General features: G+C 45.4%; 1 protein-coding gene across 2 annotated transcripts in view; it reads left to right on the forward strand.

Moving 5' to 3' along the window:
- The first annotated feature begins 14,040 nt into the window (after positions 1-14,040).
- Positions 14,041-25,458, forward strand: part of ACOT7 (acyl-CoA thioesterase 7) — a 65,428-nt gene continuing 54,010 nt past the window's right edge. Inside the window, exon 1 of one of the 2 annotated variants that reach the window (XM_033156553.1) lies at positions 14,041-14,281. In XM_033156553.1, the coding sequence (XP_033012444.1) occupies positions 14,199-14,281 (83 nt within the window). In that variant the 5' untranslated portion in view covers positions 14,041-14,198. The remainder of the gene's footprint in view (positions 14,282-25,458) is intronic. The other variant, XM_033156554.1, reaches the window with a different exon arrangement.

Consider the following 25,458-nt stretch of genomic DNA (forward strand, 5'->3'; position numbering starts at 1 on the left):
TGCAATCTTATGCATACCTACTGAGAAGCAATTCCAGTGGAATTCAGTGGGATTTAAACCACCTCCCTGAGAGTAAGCCCCACTGAACTCCATGGGATTTACTTCTCAGGGGATATGTGTAGAACTGTGCTGTAAAAGTCAAGTTTAGCAGGACCGACCAACGCCCAAAGGTGAAAAGTAAAGTTGAAACACCAGTGCAGATCTTATCCTCCTGCTGGGGTGCCCCAGTGTTTAGCTCATGAAGTTGAGCAGGGAGCACTTGGTTCAATTGCTCAATTACCAGTTGCTCATGTCTTCTCACTTCTACCCTTTCCTGAAAACCTGGGGCTATTGCAAAACTATTTTCCAACCTCAGAGAGAGAAGAAATACAAGAACTCATGGACATCCAGTGAAGCTGAATGCTCAAACACTCAGAGAAATAAAATCCTTCTTCCTGCAGCACATAGTTAAACCACAGAACTCCCTGTTAAACCACGGAACCATAGCTGTCAACTTTTCCCTTTTCTTGTGAGGAATCCTATTCGGAATAATGGAATTTCCCTTAAAAAAAGGAAAAAGTTGACAGCTATGCACGGAACTCCCTCCCACAGGAGGCAGTGATGGCCACCAATCTTTTAATGAGGATTAGACAAATTCATGGAGGAGAGAGCTATCAATGACTACTAATCCTGACGGCTATTTTTTATCTCCCCTCATAGGGGCAGTAATGCTTCTGAATGCTGGTTGTCGGAAACCACAGGAGGGGAAAATGCTCTTGTGCTGAGGTCCTGCTAGCAAGCTTCCTACAAGCATGTGGTTGGCTACTGTGGAAACAGGATGCTGGACTAGATGGACCATTGGCCAGATCTAACAGACTCGTCTTATGTTCCTATGTAAGCAGGAGGAGATGAGTCCTCTGGAAGATGCTCTGCAGAAATACTCATGGTGTGGAGAAAATGATGGTCTCCTCTCTTTTTTGGAATGCTAGAACTTGGGGTCACTGAATGAGGCTGACTAGTAAGAGGTATTCAGAACAGACAGGAAAATGTTTGGTCTTCATTCATCATGTGATGCACTGGTGGGATTCACTACCAGACTGGACAGATACATGGAGATGAGGTGTCTATTAGGGAACATCTATAGTCCTTCAGGTGTTATTAGATGGACTCCAAACCCACTTAGCCAACAGTGAGGGTAAATAGCACCACTATAAGTTGGCCAAGTGCAAGAGAGGATTATAGAGCTGGTGAACCTTTAAAAGCTGTATAGACTCCAAAAGCCAGTGTAGTGTAGTGGTTAGAGTGTCAGACTAGGGCCTGGGAGACCAGGGTTCAAATACCAACTCAACCATGAAGCCCACTGGGTGACCTTCGCCAGTCACTCACCACAACCTCCAACATTTCACAGATGAAAATAGGAACGTTCTATTCCATATCTTCCAACATTTGTCTGATGAAAATAGGGACATCCTAATGAAAAGCAGGACGTTCCGGGATCAAATCAGAAACTGGGACGGCTTCTGTAAATCCGGGGCTGTCTCTGGAAAATAGGGACACTTGGAGGGTCTGATGCCCTCTCAGCCTAACCTACTTAATAAGATAGTTCGGAGGATGGGGGGGAGGAGGAGAACTACACTACTTCTTGTAGTGGAGGAAAGATGGGCTATAGAAACACAGAACTGTAGAGTTGGAAGGGACCCCAAGGGTCATCCAGGCCAACTCCCTGCAATACAAGAATCACAGCTGAAGGCTCCCTGGCAGATGGCCACCCAACCTTTGCTTAGAAACCTCAAAGGAAGGGTTTTAAGTAGGGGTTGGATAGCTACCTCTCATATAAATATAATGAATGAGTAAATCAAATAAACATCGACCCCTACAGTCGGCATGGCCAATAGTCCAGGACTTTGGGAGCTGGGCTACAGCAACATCTGGTGGGCACCTGCTTGAGGAAGGCCATCCCTGGGGATGCATGCAACTCCCTCCCTGAGTGCTTTCCTTGATGGGAGAGATTTGCTGGAGGTGTCTGTGGCATTCAGGCAAAGCTGCCCGGGCATGTTCTGGGGAGACAGGCCGCTCAGCCAGCCACCCACAGGGCTCGCAGGGAGCTCGTGACTCAGCAGTTTCGCTCGGCAGTTCCAAGGAACCAGGCGAGGCCTCCAGGCCCCCAAGGGATCGGCATCCGACTGGCAAGCCCTGCACTGATTTGAGCACTGTGGGAAAGCAGCAACCCGCCTTGCCCCTGCTCAACCCACGTGGCTGGCTGTGCATGCCTGTCTGCCTTGCAGCCCTGGGCAAACAATGCACTCTCTGGGCTGCTTGGGCCAAGGTGTGCCACAGAAAGCAGCACACTTTAGCCAATCCAGAAGAGACTTGATATTCGGTTGGGAAAGTATCTAAGACCATTAGGAAAGCCAGATTTCATGTTGCATTGTGGAGAGGGAGTCCTGTGTGTCTGTTTGTTGCCTATAAGATAAAATCCCCCATCAAGCAGCGCAGAATTTCTCAAGGGGCCTCCAAGCCTTTGGCAACATGCACTTTAGGAGTTATTTTTTCAGCTGATGCTAAACTCCACATATTTTTACACCAAAGTGGAATTCGCAAGTTCTGTAAAGTTTTCAATTATGGAAAAACAAAATAAAAAATAAAAAATTCCTTCCAGTAGCACCTTAGAGACCAACTAAGTTTGTTCTTGGTATGAGCTTTGGAGAACTGAGCTTCTGGCAACCACCAGTGTCCGTGTCTAGAGTTCCTGAGCACTGAAACCCTTCTGCTGATTGTCCCACAAATTTAGTAAACAAAGCTGTGGTGAAGTAGGAATGCGATGTTTGAGTATTTTGGTCATTCCTGACAAACCATATTCCAGGATTTGAAAAAACAAACAAACCTGCAGGCAGTTCCTTCCACCATAGGTGGAAAATGGTCCCTCTTTTCCCACAGCCCCTCCAACAATTCTGAGAAGATTGTGATATTATATAGGCAATTGTGTGGTGCCATCTTTGAAAGATTTTCATAGAACACTCTCTCACTTCCATTGAGAGTGGTCTATATGGTTTAGATGACCATAGTGCATACCATTTTAAATCCTTTATTTGTGTGTGCAGGTCCTTCTCCCATGTAGGTTTAAGGCCCAGCTCCTCATGAGCCAATTCACACTGAAGGGTCTCAGCCAATGAACCAGCCAGAGGCCACGATCCAGATCTCCCACCCTTTCTGCTTTTTATTTATTTGATATTTGTAACTTTGCTGACGTGGCAGCTTTCCCTCTGAAAGTTATGGTGGGGCACACCCACTCCCAGTTCCTTATTTGTTTTTGTCACATGGGGCCATCGCATATGTGCCTGAGCACTCTGTGCAAACACAACGGCTTTGGTATGGTGTGTGTGTGTGTGTGTGTGTGTGTGTGTGTGTGTGTGTACATTATGCATCTCAAAGGAGACAGTCCCCTCCTCCATCACTTGTTCCAAGGTTTAGGGACATATCAATTCTTTTTAAGAATGAAAGAAGAACCTGCTGGATCAGCCCAATCACCCATCTAGTCTAACATCCTAGATGCCTCAAAGGGAAGCCCACAAGCAGGACCTGAGTGCAAGAGCACTCTCCTAACCTGCGATTCTCAGTAACTGGCGTTCAAAAACATTTATTGTGTATGACTGTAGAGGCAAAGCATAGCCATCATGACTAGTAGCCATTGATAGCCTTCTCCTCCTCCATGAATTTGTCTATTACTCTTTTAAAGCCACCCAGGTTGGTTGAACACCACTGCCTCCAGTGGGAGGGAGTTCCACAGTTTAACTATGCACTGCATGAAGAAGTCCTTTCTTTTATCTTCCCTGAATCTTGCAACATTCATCTTCATTCATGGGCGTGGCCAGGGGGGCGGGAGGGTACCTGCCCTCCCTAGATCAAGTAAAACAATTGTTGTTGTTGTTCAGTCATTCAGTCGTGTCCGACTCTTTGTGACCCCATGGACCAGAGCAAGCCAGGCACGCCTATCCTTCACTGCCTCCCGCAGACAGGCCAAACTCAAACTGGAACTCCCTCCCACTGGAGGCAGTGGTGTAAAACAATAGAGATACTTAACTAACTGACTTAACTAACTTAACTTAATTAACTATTTATTAATTAGTTAGTTAATTAACTTAACTAACATTGGTTCTGCCCCCAAAGTCCTGACCCCCTAACAAATATCCTGACTACTATCCATGGATATTAGGGACAAAAGAGCATGTAGATAGAGTAAAGATTGATACTAATGCTGTAATGGGGAAGTTGAGAAGTAACAGGGGGGAGGGGGGAGGGCAATCAGTGAGGGTGGGGTAAGGGCAGGGAATGTAATTGTGACACAGGATTTATGTTTTGTTTATGTAAGTTATGTTGGTCTATGTAATTCTTATGTATTCATTTGAAAATGTAAATCTTGAATTTAAATAAAGTTTATTTTTAATTAAAAAAAAGAAGGTTAATGGGGCCAGAATTGCCGTCAGAATTAACTTTGTAAGTATTAGATTCTTACAGGTCCTTTGTAAAGAAGTCCCGGAGTGGGTTACAATAATTTTAAAATGAACTATTAAAATAAGTTAAAAATAAAAAAATAAAAAATAAATCCTGACTACGTTCATGTCTTCATTGAATGTCATGAGCTCCTTCTGAGAGAGGGAGGGAAACTTTTCACTCTCCACTTTTGAGAGCTTTCCGAATGAGCTGTGTGTCTAAGCGCCGTGCAGACAAGGAACTGGGAACGAATAAATCGACTGCGCCTTTGTCTCCACCATGACCTTTCCCCACATCCTCGGTCTTGTCACCTGACGTGCCCGAGGGTAGGAAGGATGTGCCAACCCATGGAAACCTCCACCCATAATAACTGGCATCAGTCGGAGGTGGATCTACCTGGAGGCAGCAGGTCTGACCCCTGGAGCCCGAGAACAGCCTCCTAGGCCTGCAGGCACATGCAGGCAGTCTCCTAGTTTCGCTCTGGCTGCTGCCCGGAAGCGTCGCTATGAATCACCAGGAAGGAGCTGGTTGACGGAGGAGTTTTCTATAGGCGCACTCAAACCGCAACAAGCTGGAACACATGTCAGCATCTGTCTCCCCCCCCCCCCGCCTCCCTCCCTCCCGGCACTCAAGAGCTATGCAATCACGCTTCCGAAGACAAGACGTGGGAAAATTGCAAGGAGCGCCAGGTTTGAGCTGCCTTGGAGCAACAGTTTCCCAGGCTTGGGGAGAGAACAGAGACTGGTGGTGGTGGCAGGAAAGTCTGGCGTGGCTTTTGCTCTCAAGCCGAGATGATAAGCCGCTGCTGTCTGTGGGGTCACAGCAGGACTGCGCTCTGGTGCAAAGGCAACGTCAGATGCCAAAGGGAATAGCTGCATTCTTCAGCCTTTAAGAGATGCACAGAAGAGGGATTTTAGGAGTTCATCCATGACTATTGGCTGTGTTGGCTGAGATTCCAACAATATTTGGAGGGCCACAGGTTACCCAGCCTGATTCGAAAGGTCCTGCTTCTTTTCATGATGCACAAAAGTGATTTAATTCATAAAATGGCCTTTCTGGCCTGTTCTCAGCTATTTTGGCTTTGATATTCTGCCCAAGCCAGAAGCCACCCTTCCCTCTGTCATGCAACCTATAAAGATGCAAGGAGAGTCTGCTCGCATCAGGCCCACCTAGTCCAGGATCCTACCCTGGATGTAGCAATGGGAAGCTCTCAAGCAGCATCTGAGCCCAAGAACACTCTCCCCTCCTGTGGCTTCCAGCAACCGGCATTCATTCAGAAGAATTCCAGATCCCTATTCTCTTAGGTCTGCTTTCTTTCCTATGTCTCCTTGATTCAAACTCCTTCTCTAGGCAATGGATTGCTGTTGCTCCCTTCAAGAACTCCCCCCCCCCAAGATATTATGTCTGTGCAATTAAGCATCTCCTCTGCAAAGTGCTCAGCATCCTGCCTTGGTTTCTGGACCCCATTTGCCTGCTCAAACTAACCTCAGCCAGATGTATAAACTATGAGGCGGAATTTGGTTCCCAATTTCCAGTTCCTTGTTTGCTTTGTTTTCAAGGCCGCCACTCTTAAACACGCCGCCAGCCCCATGGGGAAATTATTTAGGGCATTTTAACCCCATGCTTCAATTAGAAAAGGTTTCCAGGGTAGCTTACAAAAATTAGTAATAAGACAATCCTTGCCCTGAGGCTTTCAACCTCAAAGATCCAACACACACACACAAAAAGGGAGGAGGATGGAGGAGTCAAAAAGAAAACCAATGCACAAATTCTCAGTGACAAAGTTCTTATACAGGTTATTTCAGGGCGCTTCCAGGCGGTTGTTATTTCTAGGTGGGATTCAACCACATCCCACTCAATTCAGGTTGCCAACTCCCCTAATGGTCTAATGGTTAAGAGTGATAGACTAGGATCTGGGAGACCAGGGTTCTTTTTTTAATACAATTTATTAATTTTCTAATAACAAAAACATCACAAACAAAAATTCGAACCATAATTCGTAGCTCAACTGTATATACAAATCATAACATCAACACACCCTGGGATTTCAAAAATCCCTTGACTTCCCTCCACTCCCCCTCTTGGTTCCATTGTTTTGTGCTTATTCATGCATGTCTATAACCAGGAGACCAGGGTTCAAATTCCCACTTGGCCATTGGGTCAACCATGGCCCAGTCACAATCTCTCAGCCTAACCTACCTCGCAGGGTTGTTGTGGGGATTTAAGGAGGAGGGAAAGAACCATGTACACCACTTGGAGCTCATTGGAGAAATGGGTGGGATATAAATGCAAATAATAATAGGTACTCCAAATTAGACTTTGACCTGCCCTAAAATGGTACATCCACACCACTGGGGGTGCTATTTTCTAGGAGAAATACTTGCAGGGCCTCCAGTCTGTGTGGCTCTGTGCCAAGGACCAGCCTACTGCCTCAGATGGTCTCCCTACCACCTCCCGGCTGCCCCCCTCCCTCCTTGCCGCTGGTGCTACCAGCTCCCCGAGTCCCCATGGAGAGGGAGGAGCAACAGGTACTGAACTGGGCCCAGAAAAGGGAAGGTGAGGAAGTGTGTGACCGTGGTGGCAGCCAGGAGGAAAGGGCACCTACCAAGCCCAAGAGCCCCACAAATCCTGGACATGGCATTGCATGGCACACTTGCTAGGGTGACAGCAGAGTGTGGTTGCCTTCTGCTCACTGATGGAAGCAGGCTGTTGGGCTTGATGGTCCTTTAGTCTCATCTGCCAGGGTGTTCTGAAGCTCCCCTAAAATATCCAGTTACAGGTAGGTAGCCGTGTTGGTCTGCCATAGTCAAAACAAAACAAAATAAAAAATTCCTTCCAGTAGCACCTTAGAGACCAACTAAGTTTGTTCTTGGTATGAGCTTTCGTGTACATGCACACTTCTTCTAAAATATCCAGTTTGGGCTATGATAGCCTGCACCTCGGATTGTGGCCTGCGGGGGGGGGGTACTCAAGAGAAATTCTGTTACAGAAAGCCAGGTGTGCATGGTCCAAGCCAACTGAGGTGCAATATCAGCAGGTCAATTCATTGTCTCCTTCCTTTTGTCAATCACTGTCATTCCTCCCTTATCATTTGCAAATGGAAAAGATCATCAGGCTCCTATTAGGAATGTCCAGGCAAGAAAGGATTGCTTTTTGGCCACTCAGTCCCCCTTCCTCACAGTACCTAATGGAGAAGTTTCAATAGCCTCAAGGCTCTTGCAAGCAGAGCCCCAATAATAGCCTAATCTCTTTTCCTCATCTCACCTGGACAGCAGAACAAGATTTTACCAGAAGCCATATCAACAAACTTTTTTTTTAAGTTGGTGGTTGGCACCATCTTAAAACCTTTAACATCTGTTCATTGTTAGGATTTCCAGTCTTTGTTTCTATGCTAATTTTCAAGCCCAAATTTAGGCATAAGAGATCATGCTTTTCATCTCTCTGCCCAGGAACTCTCCATTCCCTCTCCTTTCTGCTTCTACTTCCTGCACGGAGAAGAGGTAGTCTCACCTCCACTGCATCCTGCCACTGAACTCCAGCCTTGCAGAATAAGGAAAAGGAAGAACACAAGAAGAACTTTTTGGATCAAGCCAATGGCCCATCTGGTCAAGAATCCTGTTTTTACAGTGGCCAACTAGATGCCCCAATGGGAAACTCACAACTGAGCACAAGAGAGCTCTTCGCTCCTGCGGTTTCCAGCAACTGGCATTCAGAACCTCCAACCATGGAGGCAGAGCATAGCCTCCATCATGGCTTGTAGCCATTGACAGGTGACTATCATCTCATGCTCGCCTTTCCTCAGTATCCACAGCCACCTCCCAGCTTCCCACTTGTTTCCAATGATGTTTACCTTTCCACAAACTCTACTGCCCAAACCTTCCTTATTCCCCTCACAAATTCCCCTTCTCTTGCTATAATAGAGCCACTCAGCTCAGCACCCATTGAATAACTGATTTGGGAAATCTGGGTTGTGGTGAAAAAAATTCCTGAGGTAATTTTGGCTCGGCAGTTCATTGGCTTGCCCTCTGTAAAATGTAACTAGTCATTGTGTTAAGTCGTGGGTGGACACAGCAGACGACACAGTGATTTCCAAACAGCTCTTGTTTATTCTCAGGCTGGAACAGAACTGAGCTGAAGGCCTCAGCAGCCTGCTTATATAGAACTCAGCTACAAAGCAACAGTAACAACTTTCCGCAGTTAACCAATCCCTGAACGTCCTTTACAATCCTTCTTTTGCATATGCGGACCTGAGTGAAAACTGCAGCAGAATGAACTATATACACACACCCCTAGTGGCCTAGGGTGAGAACTTCAATACATAACACATTGTTTAGCACGGAATGATCAAATTGTAGAATTGGAAGGGACCTCTATTTCAACCCCCTACAATGCAGGAATCTCAATACATGGTTGCCCATCCAATATGAAACTAAACTGGCCCCTGCTTAGCTTTGCAAATGTGCTAGCGGTTTTATTGCTACACCACAATTTGCATTTATGTACAAGAATTAGTAAATGCATGCTATGGAAACATGCATCTATTGACTCTGATCTTCTAAATACTTAAGTACTGGGCCCCTGAGCATGAGCAGAGTGGAGGCTCAGGCCTCTAACTCGGAACTCTGGAACCTTGCCATAGAATTAACTATGAACCCCAAAATCTGGGATCCCCTCAAAACCGGCGCCAAAGTTTTGAAAGCATTTTGCAGCGAAAACTCCACATTTTGCACACCCCAGAGTAACTGATACATCAAAAAGGGGTTCGTAGTTAATGCCCCCAAACCCAACATTGTCCAATTTGCTCCAAACTGGTGTCAAACTTTGGTAAAAGTTTTGCAGTGTTTTGCAGTGAAAACCCCGCATTTTGCAGCGCCCAACAATAGGGGTAATGGGTATCACCCAAGAACCTAATGTCATCTGATTAACTCCAACCAGCATTGAAGTTTTTAATCAACATGACCTGAATGAATTGCAGAAGTGTGGTTTTTGTTTTTTTAGGGGGGAGATGTCCCCCCAAAAAAGTTCGATGACTTTCTCCTGATTTTCATTTTGGGGAATATGGCAACCCTACTATAGAAGTTGGGACACGGGTGGCGCTGTGGGTTAAACCACGGAGCCTAGGACTTGCCGATCAGAAGGTTGGCGGTTCGAATCCCCTTGACAGGGTGAGCTCCTGTTGTTTGGTCCCTGCTACTGCTAACCTAGCAGTTCAAAAGCACGTCACAGTGCAAGTAGATAAATAGGTACTGCTCTGGCGGGAAGGTTAACAGCGTTTCCATGTGCTGCTCTGGTTCGCCAGAAGCGGCTTAGTCATGCTGGCCACATGACCCGGAAGCTGTACGCCGGCTTCCTCGGTCACTAAAGCGAGAGTAGCGCCGCAACCTCAGAGTCGTCTGCAACTGGACCTAATGGTCAGGGGTCCCTTTACCTTTACTATAGAAGTTAAAGAAGGGCTGCTTTCTTTATTTTGCACTTGCCTGCCATCTAGTGGAACCAGTAGGAGTGAGTGCAGTAACTCCAAGTCCCCTTAGCTTTTGTTTACTGGATGTAATAGGAGGCAAGAAACTGAGAGGTGCTGCTGCTCCACAGCTGGTCAATTGTGAGGTCTTGCCTAGGGACAGAGGGATCATTTGTTTTGCTTTTCATTTTAATGCAAGCTCACCTAATTCACAGTTCCCCCAATAATACATAGCCGCTTCTGGTAGCTAGAGAAACAAAGAAGCTTGCGTTTCTCTGAGCTGCACCCGACCCAAGAGCTGTGGTGTGGGACTTCACCTTAACCCTACTGGGAAAGCATGATTCGTTGGGGGTGCTAATGCTGTGAGCCCCTTCATCATATGCTCACATTGCATGTATGTGCAAATAGAACTATATACTGTATCCTAAAGACACCACAATCTCCATTGCCCTCCATCCCAAGGAAACCAAACTCCAGATAAACTCAAGCACTCCTGGAGCCTCTGCATTTTCAGCTGCTAAATGTGCAGATAGCGTAAGTGAATTTGGGTCATGCGGCAGTCATGAATTTGACGCAGCGACTTCTGCTTGGATGTCTCTGATTTTGTTCCAATCCCTCTAAAACATACTCAGCCACCAAATGTCATTACGGTTACTGTTGTAACGTGGGAATCAATACACAACAGTTACACGGTTACGAACAAGGGATTTACTTCTCAGTGAATATGCTTTGAATCAGGCTGTCAAACTTAAGACAAAGTGAAATTAACACAAGGTAACTCTGCAGCAGAATTTTTTTTTTGTAACAAACATACCCAAATAAACAAAAGGAAAAGGCACACTGGAAAAACAATCCCCTGAAAGAACTCCTTTGAGGCATTAAATAATTGATTTGCCTCCAAAAGTCTAAAAATAGCACTTAGAGAAGAAGACCAGCTGGAAGGCAAGATGGAGGCAAATTGCTGAGTCATGCCAGGCCTATTAGCTTTATCCCTCCCCATTTTAAAATAATGGTCAGCGTTAAAAAAAATAATCTGTAAAATGGGGGTACCGGTAATCAGGACATACAGTTCCTTATAGCAGCCAGCAATTTATTGCTTGGGTGAGATGGGACTGGGAGGGAAAATATCTTCAGAAAAACAGAAGGATTTGCACCTGCAACACTCCTGTTCACACCATCCATTTAAAGCATATCCAATGGACATTTAAAACTCATGAAATACTTGTGCTGCTGTGAGTTGTTTTGGGGTTCCTCCATTCTAGTAACCTCCCCTCCCCGCACCCTTTTGAGTCATGTCAACATGACAACTGAGGACCACATCCCATCATTTCATGCAGACCCTCCAAGTGTCCCTATTTTCCAGGGGCAGTCCCCAATTTACATAAGTCATCCCAATTTCTGATTTGATCCTGGAATGAACCACTTTTCCTTAGCATGCCCCTATTTTCACTGGAGAAATGTTGGTGGGAATGGAACTCTCCAACCCCCAAGCTACAGTATCTGAAGGTAGCCCTGTATAGGGAAGCCTTTTTAAGGTGTAATATTTTATTATGTTTTTATATATGCTAGAATCCACTCAGAGTGGCTGGGGCACCCCAGTCAGATGGGTGAGGTATAAATAGAATAATAATAATAATAATAATAATAATAATAATGGAGAAATGTTGGAGGGTATGTTTCATGAAGTGTACTGTAGTCCATGACAGCTTATCTTCCTATATACATACAAATGAAATGTTGTCATCATGCAACCCTTGTTGGAGATTTTGTAGTGCCACATCACAATCCTGGATTGGCATGAAATCAGGGCGGAGATAGTAAGCAAAAGAGAGGGCAGCTTTTAAAATGGTGGTTTTAAACAGCAGCAGAGGTTTAAATAAAGCAGAGTTGGAGGAACATGAAGGAGCTGCGAGGATACGGGGTGCTTGAAGGAACTGTGAGGGAATGGGGGGATGGAGTGAAGGGTAAAGGGAGGTGATGGTGGGATTGGCAGGGGGCTAGGGAAGGTTGGCAAACAACACAATTGGGGCTACCCTCTTTGGAAACTGGGTCCCAATTGTGGAGTTTGGGTTATTTTTAAGGGTTCCCTCCCTTCTTCACCCCCATGAAGATGTTGATGGCAATGAAGGTTTGTGATTTTTGAGTCTTGATCATTGATGTGGTTTTTTTCTTTTTTACAGCTCTCTTGGATGAAACTGATTTTCTAGATCCATATTAATTGGGGCTTATGTCCAATTTTGGCATGGAAACTGCTTTGGTCACCCCATAAGATGACTTCTGTCAGGAGAGAGACAGGGGGAATGAGTCCCTGTTAATTCTCCTTGATCTCTCAGTGACTTTCCATAACATTGACCATGATAACCTTCTGGAGCAGCTGTCCAAATTGGGGGTGGGTCACTCCGCTTTGTGGTGGTTCCATTTCTGCATAGATGGTTGCTTTCAGAGACTGGTGTTTGGGGAGTGCTGTTTAGCCCCATGGAGCCTTCAATGTGGGGTTTCGCAGTGTGCAATATTATCCCCATGCTCTTTAACACCTACATGAAACCCCTGAGTGGTGTAATCCAGAGTTTTGGAGTATGTTTTGGAATATGTTGCCAGCAAAATGCTGATGACACACAGCTCTAATTCTTTACATTTACAGAGATGGCAGTGGAAATACTGGACTGATGTCTTGTCTAGCTAATGGACTGGATGAGAGCCAATAAACCAGGGGTAGGCAACTGGATGTGGCCCAATCGCCTTCTCAATCCAGCCCGCGGATGGTCCGAGAATCAGTGTGTTTTTACATGAGTAGAATGTGTCCTTTTATTTAAAATGCATCTCTGGGTTATTTGTGGGGCATAGGAATTCGTTCATTTTTTGTCTTCAAAATATAGTCCAGCCCACCACATGGTCTTAGGGATGGTGGACCAGCCCATGGCTGAAAAAGGTTGTTAACCCGTGCAAGAAACTGAAGCTCAATTCAGACAAGTCGGAGGCACTGTTAGTGGGGCATTCACTAGACCTGATGGATGGGAGGTTGCCTGGTCTTGATGGGGTTACACTCCCTCTGAAGAAGTGGGTATGTAGCTTGGAGGTGTTTCTGGAGCCATCACTTTCTCTTGAGGCTCAAGTGGCCTCAGTGGCACGAAGTGACTTTCATCAGTTTCAGCTGGTGGCCCAGCTAAGCCCCTATCTGAACAGAAACAGCCTAACTTCTATTGCCTGTGCTCTGGTAACCTCTAGGTTATATTACTGCAATGCATTATATGTGGGGCTGCCTTTGAAGGTGGTTTGGAAATCGCAGCCGGCACAGAATTCAGCTGCCAAGTTATTCCCTAGCGCATGTCAGTCTTAGCCCATACATAGCACTAGTCCTGCTGCGAACGTGTTTCCAGGCCCAATTCAATGTGGTTTTGACCCCTAAACTCTTAGGACCTTGATACCTCTAGGACCAGCTCTTCCCAACCCAGATTCTGCAATTGTCATCTGAAGTCTTCCTTTGGAGGTCCAAGGGGTGGCAACATTCGAACAGGGACTTTTTAGTGGTGGCTCCCGACTCATGAAATGCTCTCCCTCGGGAGGCCCGTCTGGCACCATCATTACATAGCTTTAGGTGCTACAGAGAAATATTTTTCTGCCATGCCTTTGGCATTTAATTAATGATTTAAATATAATATAAATAATTGAGAAACATGAATAATTCATAATCTTATAAATTATGATTTATAACCGCACACTCAGTAAATCATACAGTGCTTGAAAAGACAATAAATAATAATAACACAAAAAAATTGTAATGGTGATGATGTCACATCTTCTATTAGGCACAGGACATTAGCCGCCTAATCACACCCGAGTTTCTTTTAGGGGGGCACTCTACCCGTACGCACCTCTATGGCGCCTCCGTCGCTTGGCAACGCTTCTCCTCGCGTGTTCCGTTTGGAGCCGGAAGAAGCGACCGTCGACTTCCCTAGAGACCGCGACCTCTCCCACTTCCCCCTCCTTTCGCTCTTTTGTTGCCGTCACGTGGGCCAGGGAGGTGGTCGCTCGGCGGTTTGAAATGAGGAGAGAGTCTGGCCAATGAGGAGGGAGTTGGGGGCGGGCGGGCGGCGGGCAGGGAAGAGGTGCCGGAGCGGAGAGCCAATGGCGGCGTGGGAAGGCGTGTCCTACTTCGGGAGGCACCGCCCCTCCGTTACCTTCCCTCAGTCCGCCTGTCAGTCATTGAGTCGGCCGGCCGGTTTTTCTTGCTGCGGTTCCCGTTGTCTCTCCCGCCATCCTTGCTTCCCTCATGCAGCTCGCCAGGGGCCCCGCCAGCGGGGAAGCCTCCGCCGTCTCGCCAATCTCCGGGCCGGCCGCCATCCAGATCTGCAGGTACCGCCGCCAAGAGCCACTGGGCTCGTCCTGTCAGGATAACGCCGCCTCCCCCCCCGGGGGGAGGCTTTGCTGTGGAAGGTGTAGAGAGAATAAAAGGGCGGGCGAGGGCGCCTCTAGGCATGTGCAGAAGGCCTGGGGAAAGGAGGGCTCAATACCACCATTAGACCCTCACCATTTCTGCCAGATGACACACCACAGATACCTTCTAGTGAGATGCGATATTGGACAGTACTCATCCAAGCCTTACTCAGAGTAGACCCATGAAAGTTTATGAGCCTAAATTGGGGGAGGGAGAGGGCCCCTGGGCACGTGCGGAAGGCCTCTTCCCTCATTAGGGGGTGCTCAGTACATCTGTTTCTAAACTTCACATCCCCCACCCTTTTTAGCCAATTGACACCACAAATACGGCTTAGTGATATGCTATATTGGGTCGTATCCAGCTAAGCGTTACTCAGAGTAGAACCATGGATGTTTATGGGCCTCAATTGGCCCTATCCCCATTAATTTCAGTGAGCGCACCCCGAGTTGGGCTTATTTTGGATTTGCCCCGTTAAAATGATGTAATACCCTAAAATACCAAAGGAGCTGAAATAGAGCATTGCCTCTGCTTGAAAGAGAAGAAATCAGCGGGACGAAAATCAACAGGAACAACTGACCCATGAGTTGCTTAAGGTCAAGAGGAGGTTCGGGGTTGTGTCCAATGCTAATCCTACTTGGAGCAGACTCATTGAGGTTAATGGACATGACTAACTTAGAGTCATTAATTTCAATGGATCTGTGCTAAGTGGAACTTTGTTGGCTGCAACCCTCAGTTATCACTTCAGCTAGTGAGGCCTTGCAGAACAGATATGTTGGCGAACAGCTTGAAGACCATTAAAGGGGATTTCGACAGATTCATGGAGGAGAAAGCTATCCATGATGACTAGGCATGATGGTTGGGTTTTACCTCCACTGTCCGAAGCAATGTGACTGAATAGCAGCTGCTGGGAATCACAAACTGGGAAACTATTGCTGTGCAATCAAATCCTGTTTGTGGGCTTCCTGCTGGGGCAATAGAGTGGCCACTGTTAATAGAACATAAGAAGAGCCTGCTGGATCAGGCCAGAGGTGGCCACTTAGACCATAGCTGTCAACTTTTCCCTTTTCTTGCGAGGAATCCTATTCGGAACAAGGGAGTTTCCCTTTAAAAAAGGGAAAAGTTGACAGCTATGTCTTAGTCCACTGTCCTGTTCTCACAGTGGCCAACCAGATGACTGTGGGAAACTCACAAGCAGGACCCAAGTACAAGAGCACTCCCCTCCTGTGGTTTCCAGCAACTGGTATTCAGAAACATTGCTGCCTAGACAATCTGCTGATCTGATCCAGCAGGCTATTCTTAGGTTCTTGTGAGTCTTTCAATGGCTACTACATATGGTGGCTAGATTAAAACATCTGGGCTTGGAGGCAGTGTAGCTCTGAATGCCAGCTGCTGGGGATTGTGTGGGGAGACTGCTGTTAGACTCAAGCTTGTGGGCTTCCCTTTGGAGCATCTGGTTGTCCACTGTGAGACCAGAATACTGGACTCAATGGGCTCTGTTTGGCCTAACCCACATGTCCAACTTATCCTTAGGTTTTTATTTCCACCCGACATTACAGCATTACAAGGGAGTTTGGGGAGTCTCTCTGGGAAGGGCACTCCATGGCAGTGGTACTATGCCAGTCAAAGTTCTGCTGCTTTGAGAGTGAACCCACTTAGATTGCTGTTAATATATGTAGTGAGGGAAGTGGCACTCGTATGCTCAAAGGTTGTCTTGTCTTCAAGGTGTGGCTGTTCAGAGGGTATGTCCTTATTCATCCACCCTCTCTTGCTATCGCCCTCTCTTGCCATCTGTCAGTGTTGGCAGAGGAAAGGATTCATGGAGATCAATTTGAAGTAAATAGGGCAGAAGACTGGTGGCGGGATATAGGGGTTAAGTTGTTGGCATGGTAAAGTCAGTTGTCACTATGAATGCTGACAATCCCAGATTACTTTTGTGAACATCCAGAAATAGAAAAATATTTTGCCACTATGGACATTTAGCATTAGTATGCAATGAATGCTAACGCTTTGCATGGGACTTCCAAGATGCTAGTATATGCCACATTTCAGAATTCACTCTAAAGTGCCAACATTATAAATCAGTTCAAAAAAATTACTGTTGTGTAAATTATGTAAACACCTGAGCCTGATGGGGATTGGCAGGAGAAGAACAGAGAGACAGTATGGTGCAGTAGTTAGAGTATTGGACTACTAGGACCTGGGAGACCAGGGTTCAGATCCCTACTGAGCCAGGATGAAGCTCACTGAGTAACCTTGAGCCAGTCATTGCCTCTCAGCATAACCAGTTGCTGGAAACCACAGGAGGAGAGAATGCCCTTGTGCTTGGATCCTGCTTGCAGGTTTTCCTATATGCATCTGGTTGGCCACTGTGAGGAAAGGATGTTGGACTAGACGGACCACTGGCCTGATCCTAGCAGGCTTTAAGTAAACCCATGTCTCAGTGCAAGGAGTTGGCTTGATGTAATGCAGCTTTTGTTATCCATTTGTGCTGGATGGGAGTTAAGCTAAGACCAAGGTATTGTTTGTGGGGTCTAGGGGAGGGATCTGTTGCCCATTTTATTTCTGGGATTGTTCACCCACTAACAGATCAGATGTTTAGGAGCTGCTGTTAGATCCAGCCCTCAGTGGTGGATGCTCAGGTACTTTGTATGGCTTGCAGCCCCTTCTTGTTTATTTCACCTGGTGTGTCAACTGCAGGAAAGGAACTTGTCCACAGTCATCTACATCTTGATAACCTGCAGATCACATTACTGTAATACACTACCTCTGAAGGCTATCTGGAAACTTCAGTTGCTTCATAATGCAACAGCAAGGCTGTTGCCTAGTGCTGGTACGGAGGCTCACATCTCCTTCGAGAATTGCGCAGTGGATGCTCAAACTGTTTATGGGTCAAATTCAAAAGTGTTGGTTTTACCATCAAAATCTTTACATTAAAGAGGCTCTGGGAAGTGAAGGCTTGGTGGACCACCTGCTCAATTACTGGCTCACCATCAGGTGTAGTGGGGGCCAAAAGGATGTGGGGGGAATTTATGGAAGTTTCTCTCTACAACTCTCTCTCCTTATTCGGTTGCCAGGGCCTTTGCTGGTGGTTTTCAGCTTACTGGGAAAGATTTTGCTGTTCTTACTTGCTTTTAATGGTTGTGGGTTTTAATACTGTTTCTGTATTCCCTGTTTTCTATGTGTTAACTTGTGGTTCATTACCTTTGCTGGAGAATCTTTCATTGAGTGGGGAGGGTTATTATAGACAGTCTGATTAAACAGGTAATTTAAATATTGTTTTATTTGTCTCCCCCATCCCCCTGAGCCTCACTTCATACTGGCCACATTCACACCATACATTTAAAGCACTATGATGCCACTTTAAATAGTTATGGTCCCCCCTCCCCCAAAAAGTTCTGGGAGCTGTAGTTTGATACGGGTGATGAAAGTTGTTAGGAGCCCCTATTCTCCTCAAAGACCTATGGTTCTCAGTGTGGTTTCACAATCACTCCCTCTTCTAAGGGAACTCACGGAACTATATCTCTCGGAGGGGAATAGGGTCTTCCTAACAACTATCAACATCTTAAAAAAATACAGGTCTCAGAACTCTTTGGGGGAAGCTAAGACTTATTAAGGGACGCGGGTGGCGCTGTGGGTTAAACCACAGAGCCTAGGGCTTGCTGATCGGAAGGTTGGCGGTTCAAATCCCCGCGACGGGGTGAGCTCCCGTTGCTTGGTCCCTGCTCCTGCCAACCTAGCAGTTTGAAAGCACGCAGTGCAAGTAGATAAATAGGTACTGCTCTGGTGGGAAGGTAAACAGCGTTTCCGTGCACTGCTCTGGTTCGCCAGAAGCGGCTTAGTCATGCTGGCGACATGACCTGGAAGCTGTACGCCGGCTCCCTCAGCCTATAGAGCGAGATGAGCGCCACAACCCCAGAGTCATCCGCAACTGGACCTAATGGTCAGAGGTACCTTTACCCTTTAAGACTTATTAAAGTGGTATCATAGTGCATGGTGTGAATGTAGCCTGGGTATTGCTGCTTGAACAGTGCTTATTGTCACTTAGATGGCAAATACTTTACTCAGCATTTTATGACCTGGAGGCATAAATTGTGTTTGGTCTGGGTGGGGGCTAACCTGTTTCTTCAGGGTTGGGTTAAAGAAACACACACGTTCCTGAGTGTTAATCCACAAATTGATGCTGTGCAGGTTTGTGATGTACCGTAGTTTAGTTTCTCTCTACTACCATCCTGAGCTCTCCTGAAAATGGAGAAAGTCAGGCCTGTTTAATTTTCAGTGTGACGGTCAGCTTTTATTGAGCTGCTGTTCCATCAGCAAGATGTGGCGGCTGTGAAGTTACATTTCTCCTACTGGATTCAAACTATTGTCAATGGGGTGGGGGGGAACGACTTTGTGTATCCTCTCAATGCAATATTTGTGCTCTGATCAATGGAACCTACACAGGGAAATCACTTAAATGGCTCCAGCTTTCGCCTTCCCTTGGTGTCATATTAGCAGTAGGCATATGAGAATAATTACACTAACCAGGCTGCCACCACCTGTGAGGTTTTCTAATCTCCTTACTCTCTGGGGTGGGGTTTACACCAAAGGCACTTAAGAGATCTAGGAGAGAAGTTTGTTCTCTGTATATCTGCTCTTCTCAGTTGTGCTGACTTGCTAGGTTTTCACTCAGCTTTGTGCATTTGCAGACTAAGTTTAAACTAAGTGCATTGGGAATTGCATTCATAAACATCTCCCTTGGGCTGTTGGTGTTTTAATTTATACAGCCTCTGGAAGCATTTTTCTTTTATTTATTTCTTTTACTATGGTTTTTTGTTGTTAAAACAAAATCGAAAATTCTTTCTAGTAGCACCTTAGAGACCAACTGAGTTTGTTCCTGGTATGAGCTTTCGTGTGCATGCACACTTCTTCAGATACACTGAAACAGAAGTCACCAGATCCTTAAATATAGTGGGGGAGTGGGGAGGGGTATTACTGAGAAGGGTGGTGGGAATGGGTGATAGGCTGATAAGTGTGGAAAACCTGTTGACGACTCTAAACGGCTGCAATTAGTCTTGCAGGGAAAGGCAAGGGGTGAGATGGCTAAAGATGGCTTTGTTATGTATAGTGAGATAAGAATCCAATGTCTTTGTTCAAACCAGGTTTCTCCATGGTTTTAAGTTTGGTGATTAGTTGCAATTCAGCCACTTCTCTTTCCAGTCTATTTCTGAAATTTCTTTGTATTAAGACAGCTACTTTGAGATCTTTTATAGAATGTCCTGGGAGATTGAAGTGTTCTCCTACTGGTTTCTCTGTCTTGTGATTCCTGATATCAGATTTATGTCCATTTATCCTTTGGCGTAGGGTTTGGCCTGTTTGTCCAATATAGAGAGCTGAAGGGCACTGTTGGCATTTGATTGCATACACAATGTTGGAAGATGAGCAATTAAATAGTCCTGAGATGGTGTGTTTGATGTTGTTGGGACCAGTAATGGTGTTATCCGGGTTTATGTGGCAGCAAAGTTGGCATCTGGGTTTATTGCAGGCTCTGGTACCAGTGTCCATGTTGAGTCCTGTTTTTGTATTATTGTGGGTGAGGAGCTGTTTGAGATTGGGTGGCTGTTTGTATGCGATGAAGGGTCTTCCTCCCAGAGCTTGAGAAAGAGAACTGTCATTGTCTAGGAGAGGTTGTAGATCTCTGATGATGCGTTGTACTGTTTTAACTTGGGAGCTGTATGTGATGACTAGTGGTGTTCTGTTATTTTCTTTTTTGGGTCTGTCTTGCAGCAAGTTCTCTCTGGGTATCAGTCTGGCTCTGTCGATCTGTTGTTTAACTTCATCAGGTGGATATTTTAGTTCTAAAAAGGTTTGCTGTAGATCTCTTAGGTGAGAGTCTCTGTCTGTAGATCTCTTAGGTGAGAGTCTCTGTCTTAGGTGAGAGTCTCTCTCTGATCTCTTAGGTGAGAGTCTCTGTTTTTTGTTGTTGTTTGTTTTAAAATAAATGTACCATTTCCTGACCAAGCCCAGTCCTCTTTACCTCTGGTATCCCTTTGCAAATCATTATATTTGCAGTTAAATTCAGCTGTTGGTTTGATGGTAAAATCTGCTTTGACACTCTGGCATTCCAATAAACAGAAACAGAGTGGACAGCTGGGCTTGAACAAACTGGCTTTAAATCCTGACTTTCTCAAGGGCAATGCAGTTGCATAGCCTTGTCAAAGCCACCGGCCCAGTTCATAGCCTGACTATTGCAGTACATGTGTTGGTTACCTTGAGGTTGAAATACTGCAATGCATTCTTTGTGGGGCTGGCCTTGGTGCTAGTTCAGAAGCTCCAACTGGTGAAGAATGCGGTGGCCAGATTGCTGATGGGGGCATCTGGCTGAAAACATGGGACACCATTGTTGAAGCATTAGGCCTGCCTGCCCATCTATTACGGAGCCAAGTTCAAGGTCCTTGTATTAATTGACAAAGCCCTGAACCTCCTAGGTCCAGGGTACCTCAGGGAATGCTTGAACCCTTATATCATCTACAGGAGCATTCTTGGTTGTTCCCCGATTTGGCAATGCTCATTTGACAAAAACAAGTAATGTTGGTGTCATTGGCCCAGTCTTGTGGCACACTCTGCCCATAGAGATTCAGTTTTAATCTATAAATGTCTCCTGAAAAAATGAGAAAGTGTGACTGCAACAAAGACATATAGAACAGGTATGCATATCAGAGAGAGCCAAAATTAACTGCAGATCTTTTATGAGTATATAGAAAAACCACATTTGCTCCTGTGTAATGTATGGACACTCAATTATCCATCAGTAAAATGCAAATGATTGTGCCTTAAAAAAATCCAGGTGCCTGTGATCTTTTGACTTTTTGTCTTATCTCTGCACTGGATTGGCCTAAATGTTTGTTGCTCAGGGCACTTCCCAACAATACGTAATGCAATTTAATGTTTGCTAACAATAGAAGTTTAGATTCATCTTAACACAGGATGCAGAGTGAAAACATCTTAAAGCAGACACAGTTTAAAATGCCTAGGGCAGGGACGATATACAGTATTTATTCTGATAAAGAGCCAGTGTGGTGTAGTGGTTAGTGTGTTGGACTAGGACCTGGGAGACCAGGGTTCAAATCCCCAATTGCCCATGAAGCTCGCTAGGTGACCTTGGCTAGTCACTGCTTCTCAGCCTAACCTACCTCATAGGGTTGCTGTGGGAATTAAATTAGGAGGGGAAGAACCATGTAAGACACCTTGACTGGTGAGTTGATCAAATTCTTTTTTTCACTGTTCAAAAAAAGAGATTGGGTGAATGCAGAAATAATATTACTTGGCATCCTTCAGTAGGATGAAAGATTGTTGGCTTGGATTTCTTTTTTGTAATGCAGGGTCTGACCAAGTTGGTTGCGCCGAAGATATATGTGGGGAAACTGTCCTCATAAAGGTTCAGGTGTGGAATAAGTAGCCAAAACAAAAACAAACAAACAGGTGCCTCTTGTAATCCTGTGAGTTGTTGTAATTTGTTCTGGAGTCTGCAGAGAAGGTCACCCTGGACAAAGTCCCTCTTGTAGTGTTGTCTGGCAGAAGGTGAGCAGGCTCTGCCCTCTACAGGACATTTTTTGGAAATGTTCAAGAGCTGGAGGCAGGCCGCTGCTTCTTTCTTTAAAGAAAGCTGCCTTACACAGCATGATCATGTCTTGCGTGGGGGGTATGTTTTGGCAATGGTACGTATATACAAAAAATGTGTTGACCTGAACTGCCCCTGTGCAGCCATCCTTACCTTCCAAGCAAGACTGACTTGCTTACCAGGCTCTGGGATGCTCTCGCGAGAACTCACAGGACTGTTCAAGTTCCTGCAAGATTTTGTGAGCTCTGTAAGCAAGTCTGAGAGCTTATCAACTCTTTCCACACTAGGAAAGCCCTGCTCTAAAGGAGGTTTTAAGTTCTCTACCTCGTGTGCAGTTAAATTGTGGAATTTCAGCTGCACAAGCCTGAAATTTTGCAAGTTAATTGCACGCAAGATGTGATCGTACTGTACCGAGTCAAACCTTTGGCCTGCTTAGTTCAGTGTTACCTTCACTGACAGTGAAGGTGGCTTTCTAGGGTTTCGTGTAAAGCAGATGCTCTGCCACTAAACTGCTACAACCGCTTCCCATTTATTGTTTGCCACAGGGTGCTTGGATTGATTTTCTGAGCCACTTTTCCATAAAATGTTTCTTCTAGGCAAGTGAGATTAGTTAATTGTCAAGCTATGCTGCCTGTTTGTTTGTTTCACGTTTTTATTTTGGATATGGCCTTTTCAAACAGAAAAAAAATACTGGTTGTGGTGGAACTCATTCAAGTGAATGAGCTTTCGGTCTTCCTCTGCTTTTGCATCTTTACTGTCTTGCTGAATGCTAGGAGCAGATTTCTATATGGTTGGGTGTCAGGGTTCTGGAAAGCACAATGCTTGTACTATATTGACAACTGTTTACGTAGTTTCATGGATTCATCTCTTCCACTTCATGCTTTCCCTCCCGTTTCCCAATGGTGGCTTGAAACCCTTTAAAATAGCAATTTAAAAGCAGGATTTCTTCCTCATCTCAGATTCTGGATCCTTTCAGGTTTGGGGATGGGTGGATTGGCAAAACCCTTCCTTCTCTGGAACCTCCCGGACAGTGGCTTTGGGGGAGGCTCTCCTATTGAGACAGGGGAAATGGGAAGCTTTCTATATTGCAGGTCAAAGTGGCTCCTGGCCACCTGATCCTGCTCACATCAATCTGGAAATTAAGCCGTCCATTTAGTTCACTGCCAGTTGCTCCTTTATCAGTGTGCCCAGGATTGTGGCCTCAGAGAGCATTTCTTTTGTGGCTTTACCTTCCTGGACTTTAACAGTTTCATGAGCTTGCTTAACTTGAATGTCTCCTTCTCTGACACCTCCCTCCTGTGCCTCCCACATTTCATGACCTAATGCTGATGGTGAAACCAGCAATGAGGTGAAACCTGTGTCCTAGGTGATGACTGATGCATGTGGATATTTGAAGCCACATAATGAACCCAATAGCAACTAATTAATGGTACCAAGCATCCTTCATTAGATAGATACTTCATTCCTCTGATTTTGTTTGTTCATGGCTCAGTAGTTCTCCCTATTTCTACATTTTTCACTCCACCTCCCATACTGTAACTTACCACTGGCCAACCTACACATTCCCTCAATTCCACCTTCTTCCATATTTTTGACCCCTTTCTCAATTGTCCCACATTCCGTAACGCTCCTTATTGGAATAGGCACTGTACTCATTACCTGCTACCTAGCAGAATTCCGCTTTTCTCTTCAACCTACGTTTTAGTATGTCTTCTTTGGCTCACAGAAGGAGTTGAACTTTACGTCACCATTTTAGAATGCAAGAGCCCTGTAGCGGAATCAGGCGAAAGACCCATCTAGCTCAGCATCCTGTTCTCACAGAGTCCAAACAGATGCCCCATTGAGAAGCTCTCTTCCCACGTGAGATTCCCAGCGGTGCCAGTGTTCAGAGGCATACTGCTTCTGGAGTGGAGAGAGAACATAGCAATGTTAGAAAGTCAGATATATAATCTAACCACCAAATGGCACATTAAACCTAGGTTACACTCACCACAATGGAATGTCTACGCACCCCCAAGTGGAATAATAATAATAATAATAATAATTATTATTATTATTATTATTATTTTCATTTCTATACTGCTTTACAGTAGCGGTTTACATCACATTAAAACATCAAATAAAACAATCCAGAATAAAACTAATTCAAGCTTCCAGGAAAATATTTCAGATGTTTCTGTAAGTGACATTTTGCTTTCTCCAGTCACCAACCTGGCATCCAGAGATCTCCATGTTGTCACAGTTGACCCGTGTTAGTCGAAAAAAACACATGCCAGGCACATGGCTGATTTCTGACACTGGAACTTAGCCATAGTGGCTAGTAGCCATTGATAGCCTTATCCTCCATGAAGTGAATTCCATTGTATGCTGTGTGAAGATGCACTTTCTTTTGTCTGTCCTGAATCTTCCAACATTCAGCTTCGTTGGATCGCCCTGAGTTCTAGTACTGTGAGAGAGGGAGAAAAAAGTTTCGCTATTCACTTTTCCCACAAGTTTTGTAATTTTATGCACCTCCATCATGCTCTCCTCTTTCTTGGCTTTTATCCAAACTGGAAAGCTCCAAGTGCTGCGTCCTTTGATCCATCCTTGTGATCAATCTGGTTGCCCTTAACCAAACCTTTCCCAGCTCTGCAACATCCTTTAGTGAGGCGAGGTGATTCCGCCTCCCATTTTTTTCATTCTGTTGTAAGTTACCTGAAAACCTGCTTTAGCAACTGAAGCAATAGGCTAAGTCTGGCATGTCCGACAGGTAGATCTTGATCTACCGGTAGATCACTGGACATCTGCAGTAGATCACTGGTAAATCATTGGCTCCCCCCCAAAGAAGCTGAACAACTGTTGCTCCCCTAAAAAAGCTCAACATTTTACCTCCTCCCTGAAAAAACTCAACAACTTTGACCCGAACCCCCAAAAAGGGGGTAGATCATTGCCAGTTTTTAACTCTGTGAGTAGATCGCAGTCTCTTGGGAGTTGGCCACTCCTGGGCTAAGTCATCAATGAGAGAGCTGCTGAATGGATCTGATAATAGTACTTTAATTGATAGTTGGTTTCCAGATAAAGGGAGGTACAGTACATTATTCTTGCTCTTGCTAAATAGTTTGCTGTCAATAGTTTCTCCAGAGCTTCTGGTTAGATGTTAAAGCAGTTCCTTAAACTAGGGAGACCAGCCATATGAATTGTCAACCATCTCCTGTTTCCTAGGGGGAGGTCAAGTCTCTTTGATGGTTGTGTTTAGAGTCTGTTGTTGTCTGGATTCAGAGGAATTCTTTTTTTCATGTATGTTCTTCTGTCAATAGCACAAGACCAGTTTGTTCTCTAAATTGATGGCTTGTGGCACTGATGATGTTTGTGTAGGGCATTTCTAAATTTCCAGACAACTATATAAAGAGCAATATAGTTGTGTGTGCAAAGGGAGCAGAGACATCACCTGGACACCACTTTCTGTACCTGAGCGGTCACAACTTTTAGAGCAGCCATGCTGAAGATGTGGCGGGG

Source organism: Lacerta agilis, chromosome 8, assembly GCF_009819535.1.
Source record: "Lacerta agilis isolate rLacAgi1 chromosome 8, rLacAgi1.pri, whole genome shotgun sequence".
Classification (NCBI taxonomy): Eukaryota; Metazoa; Chordata; class Lepidosauria; order Squamata; family Lacertidae; genus Lacerta; species Lacerta agilis.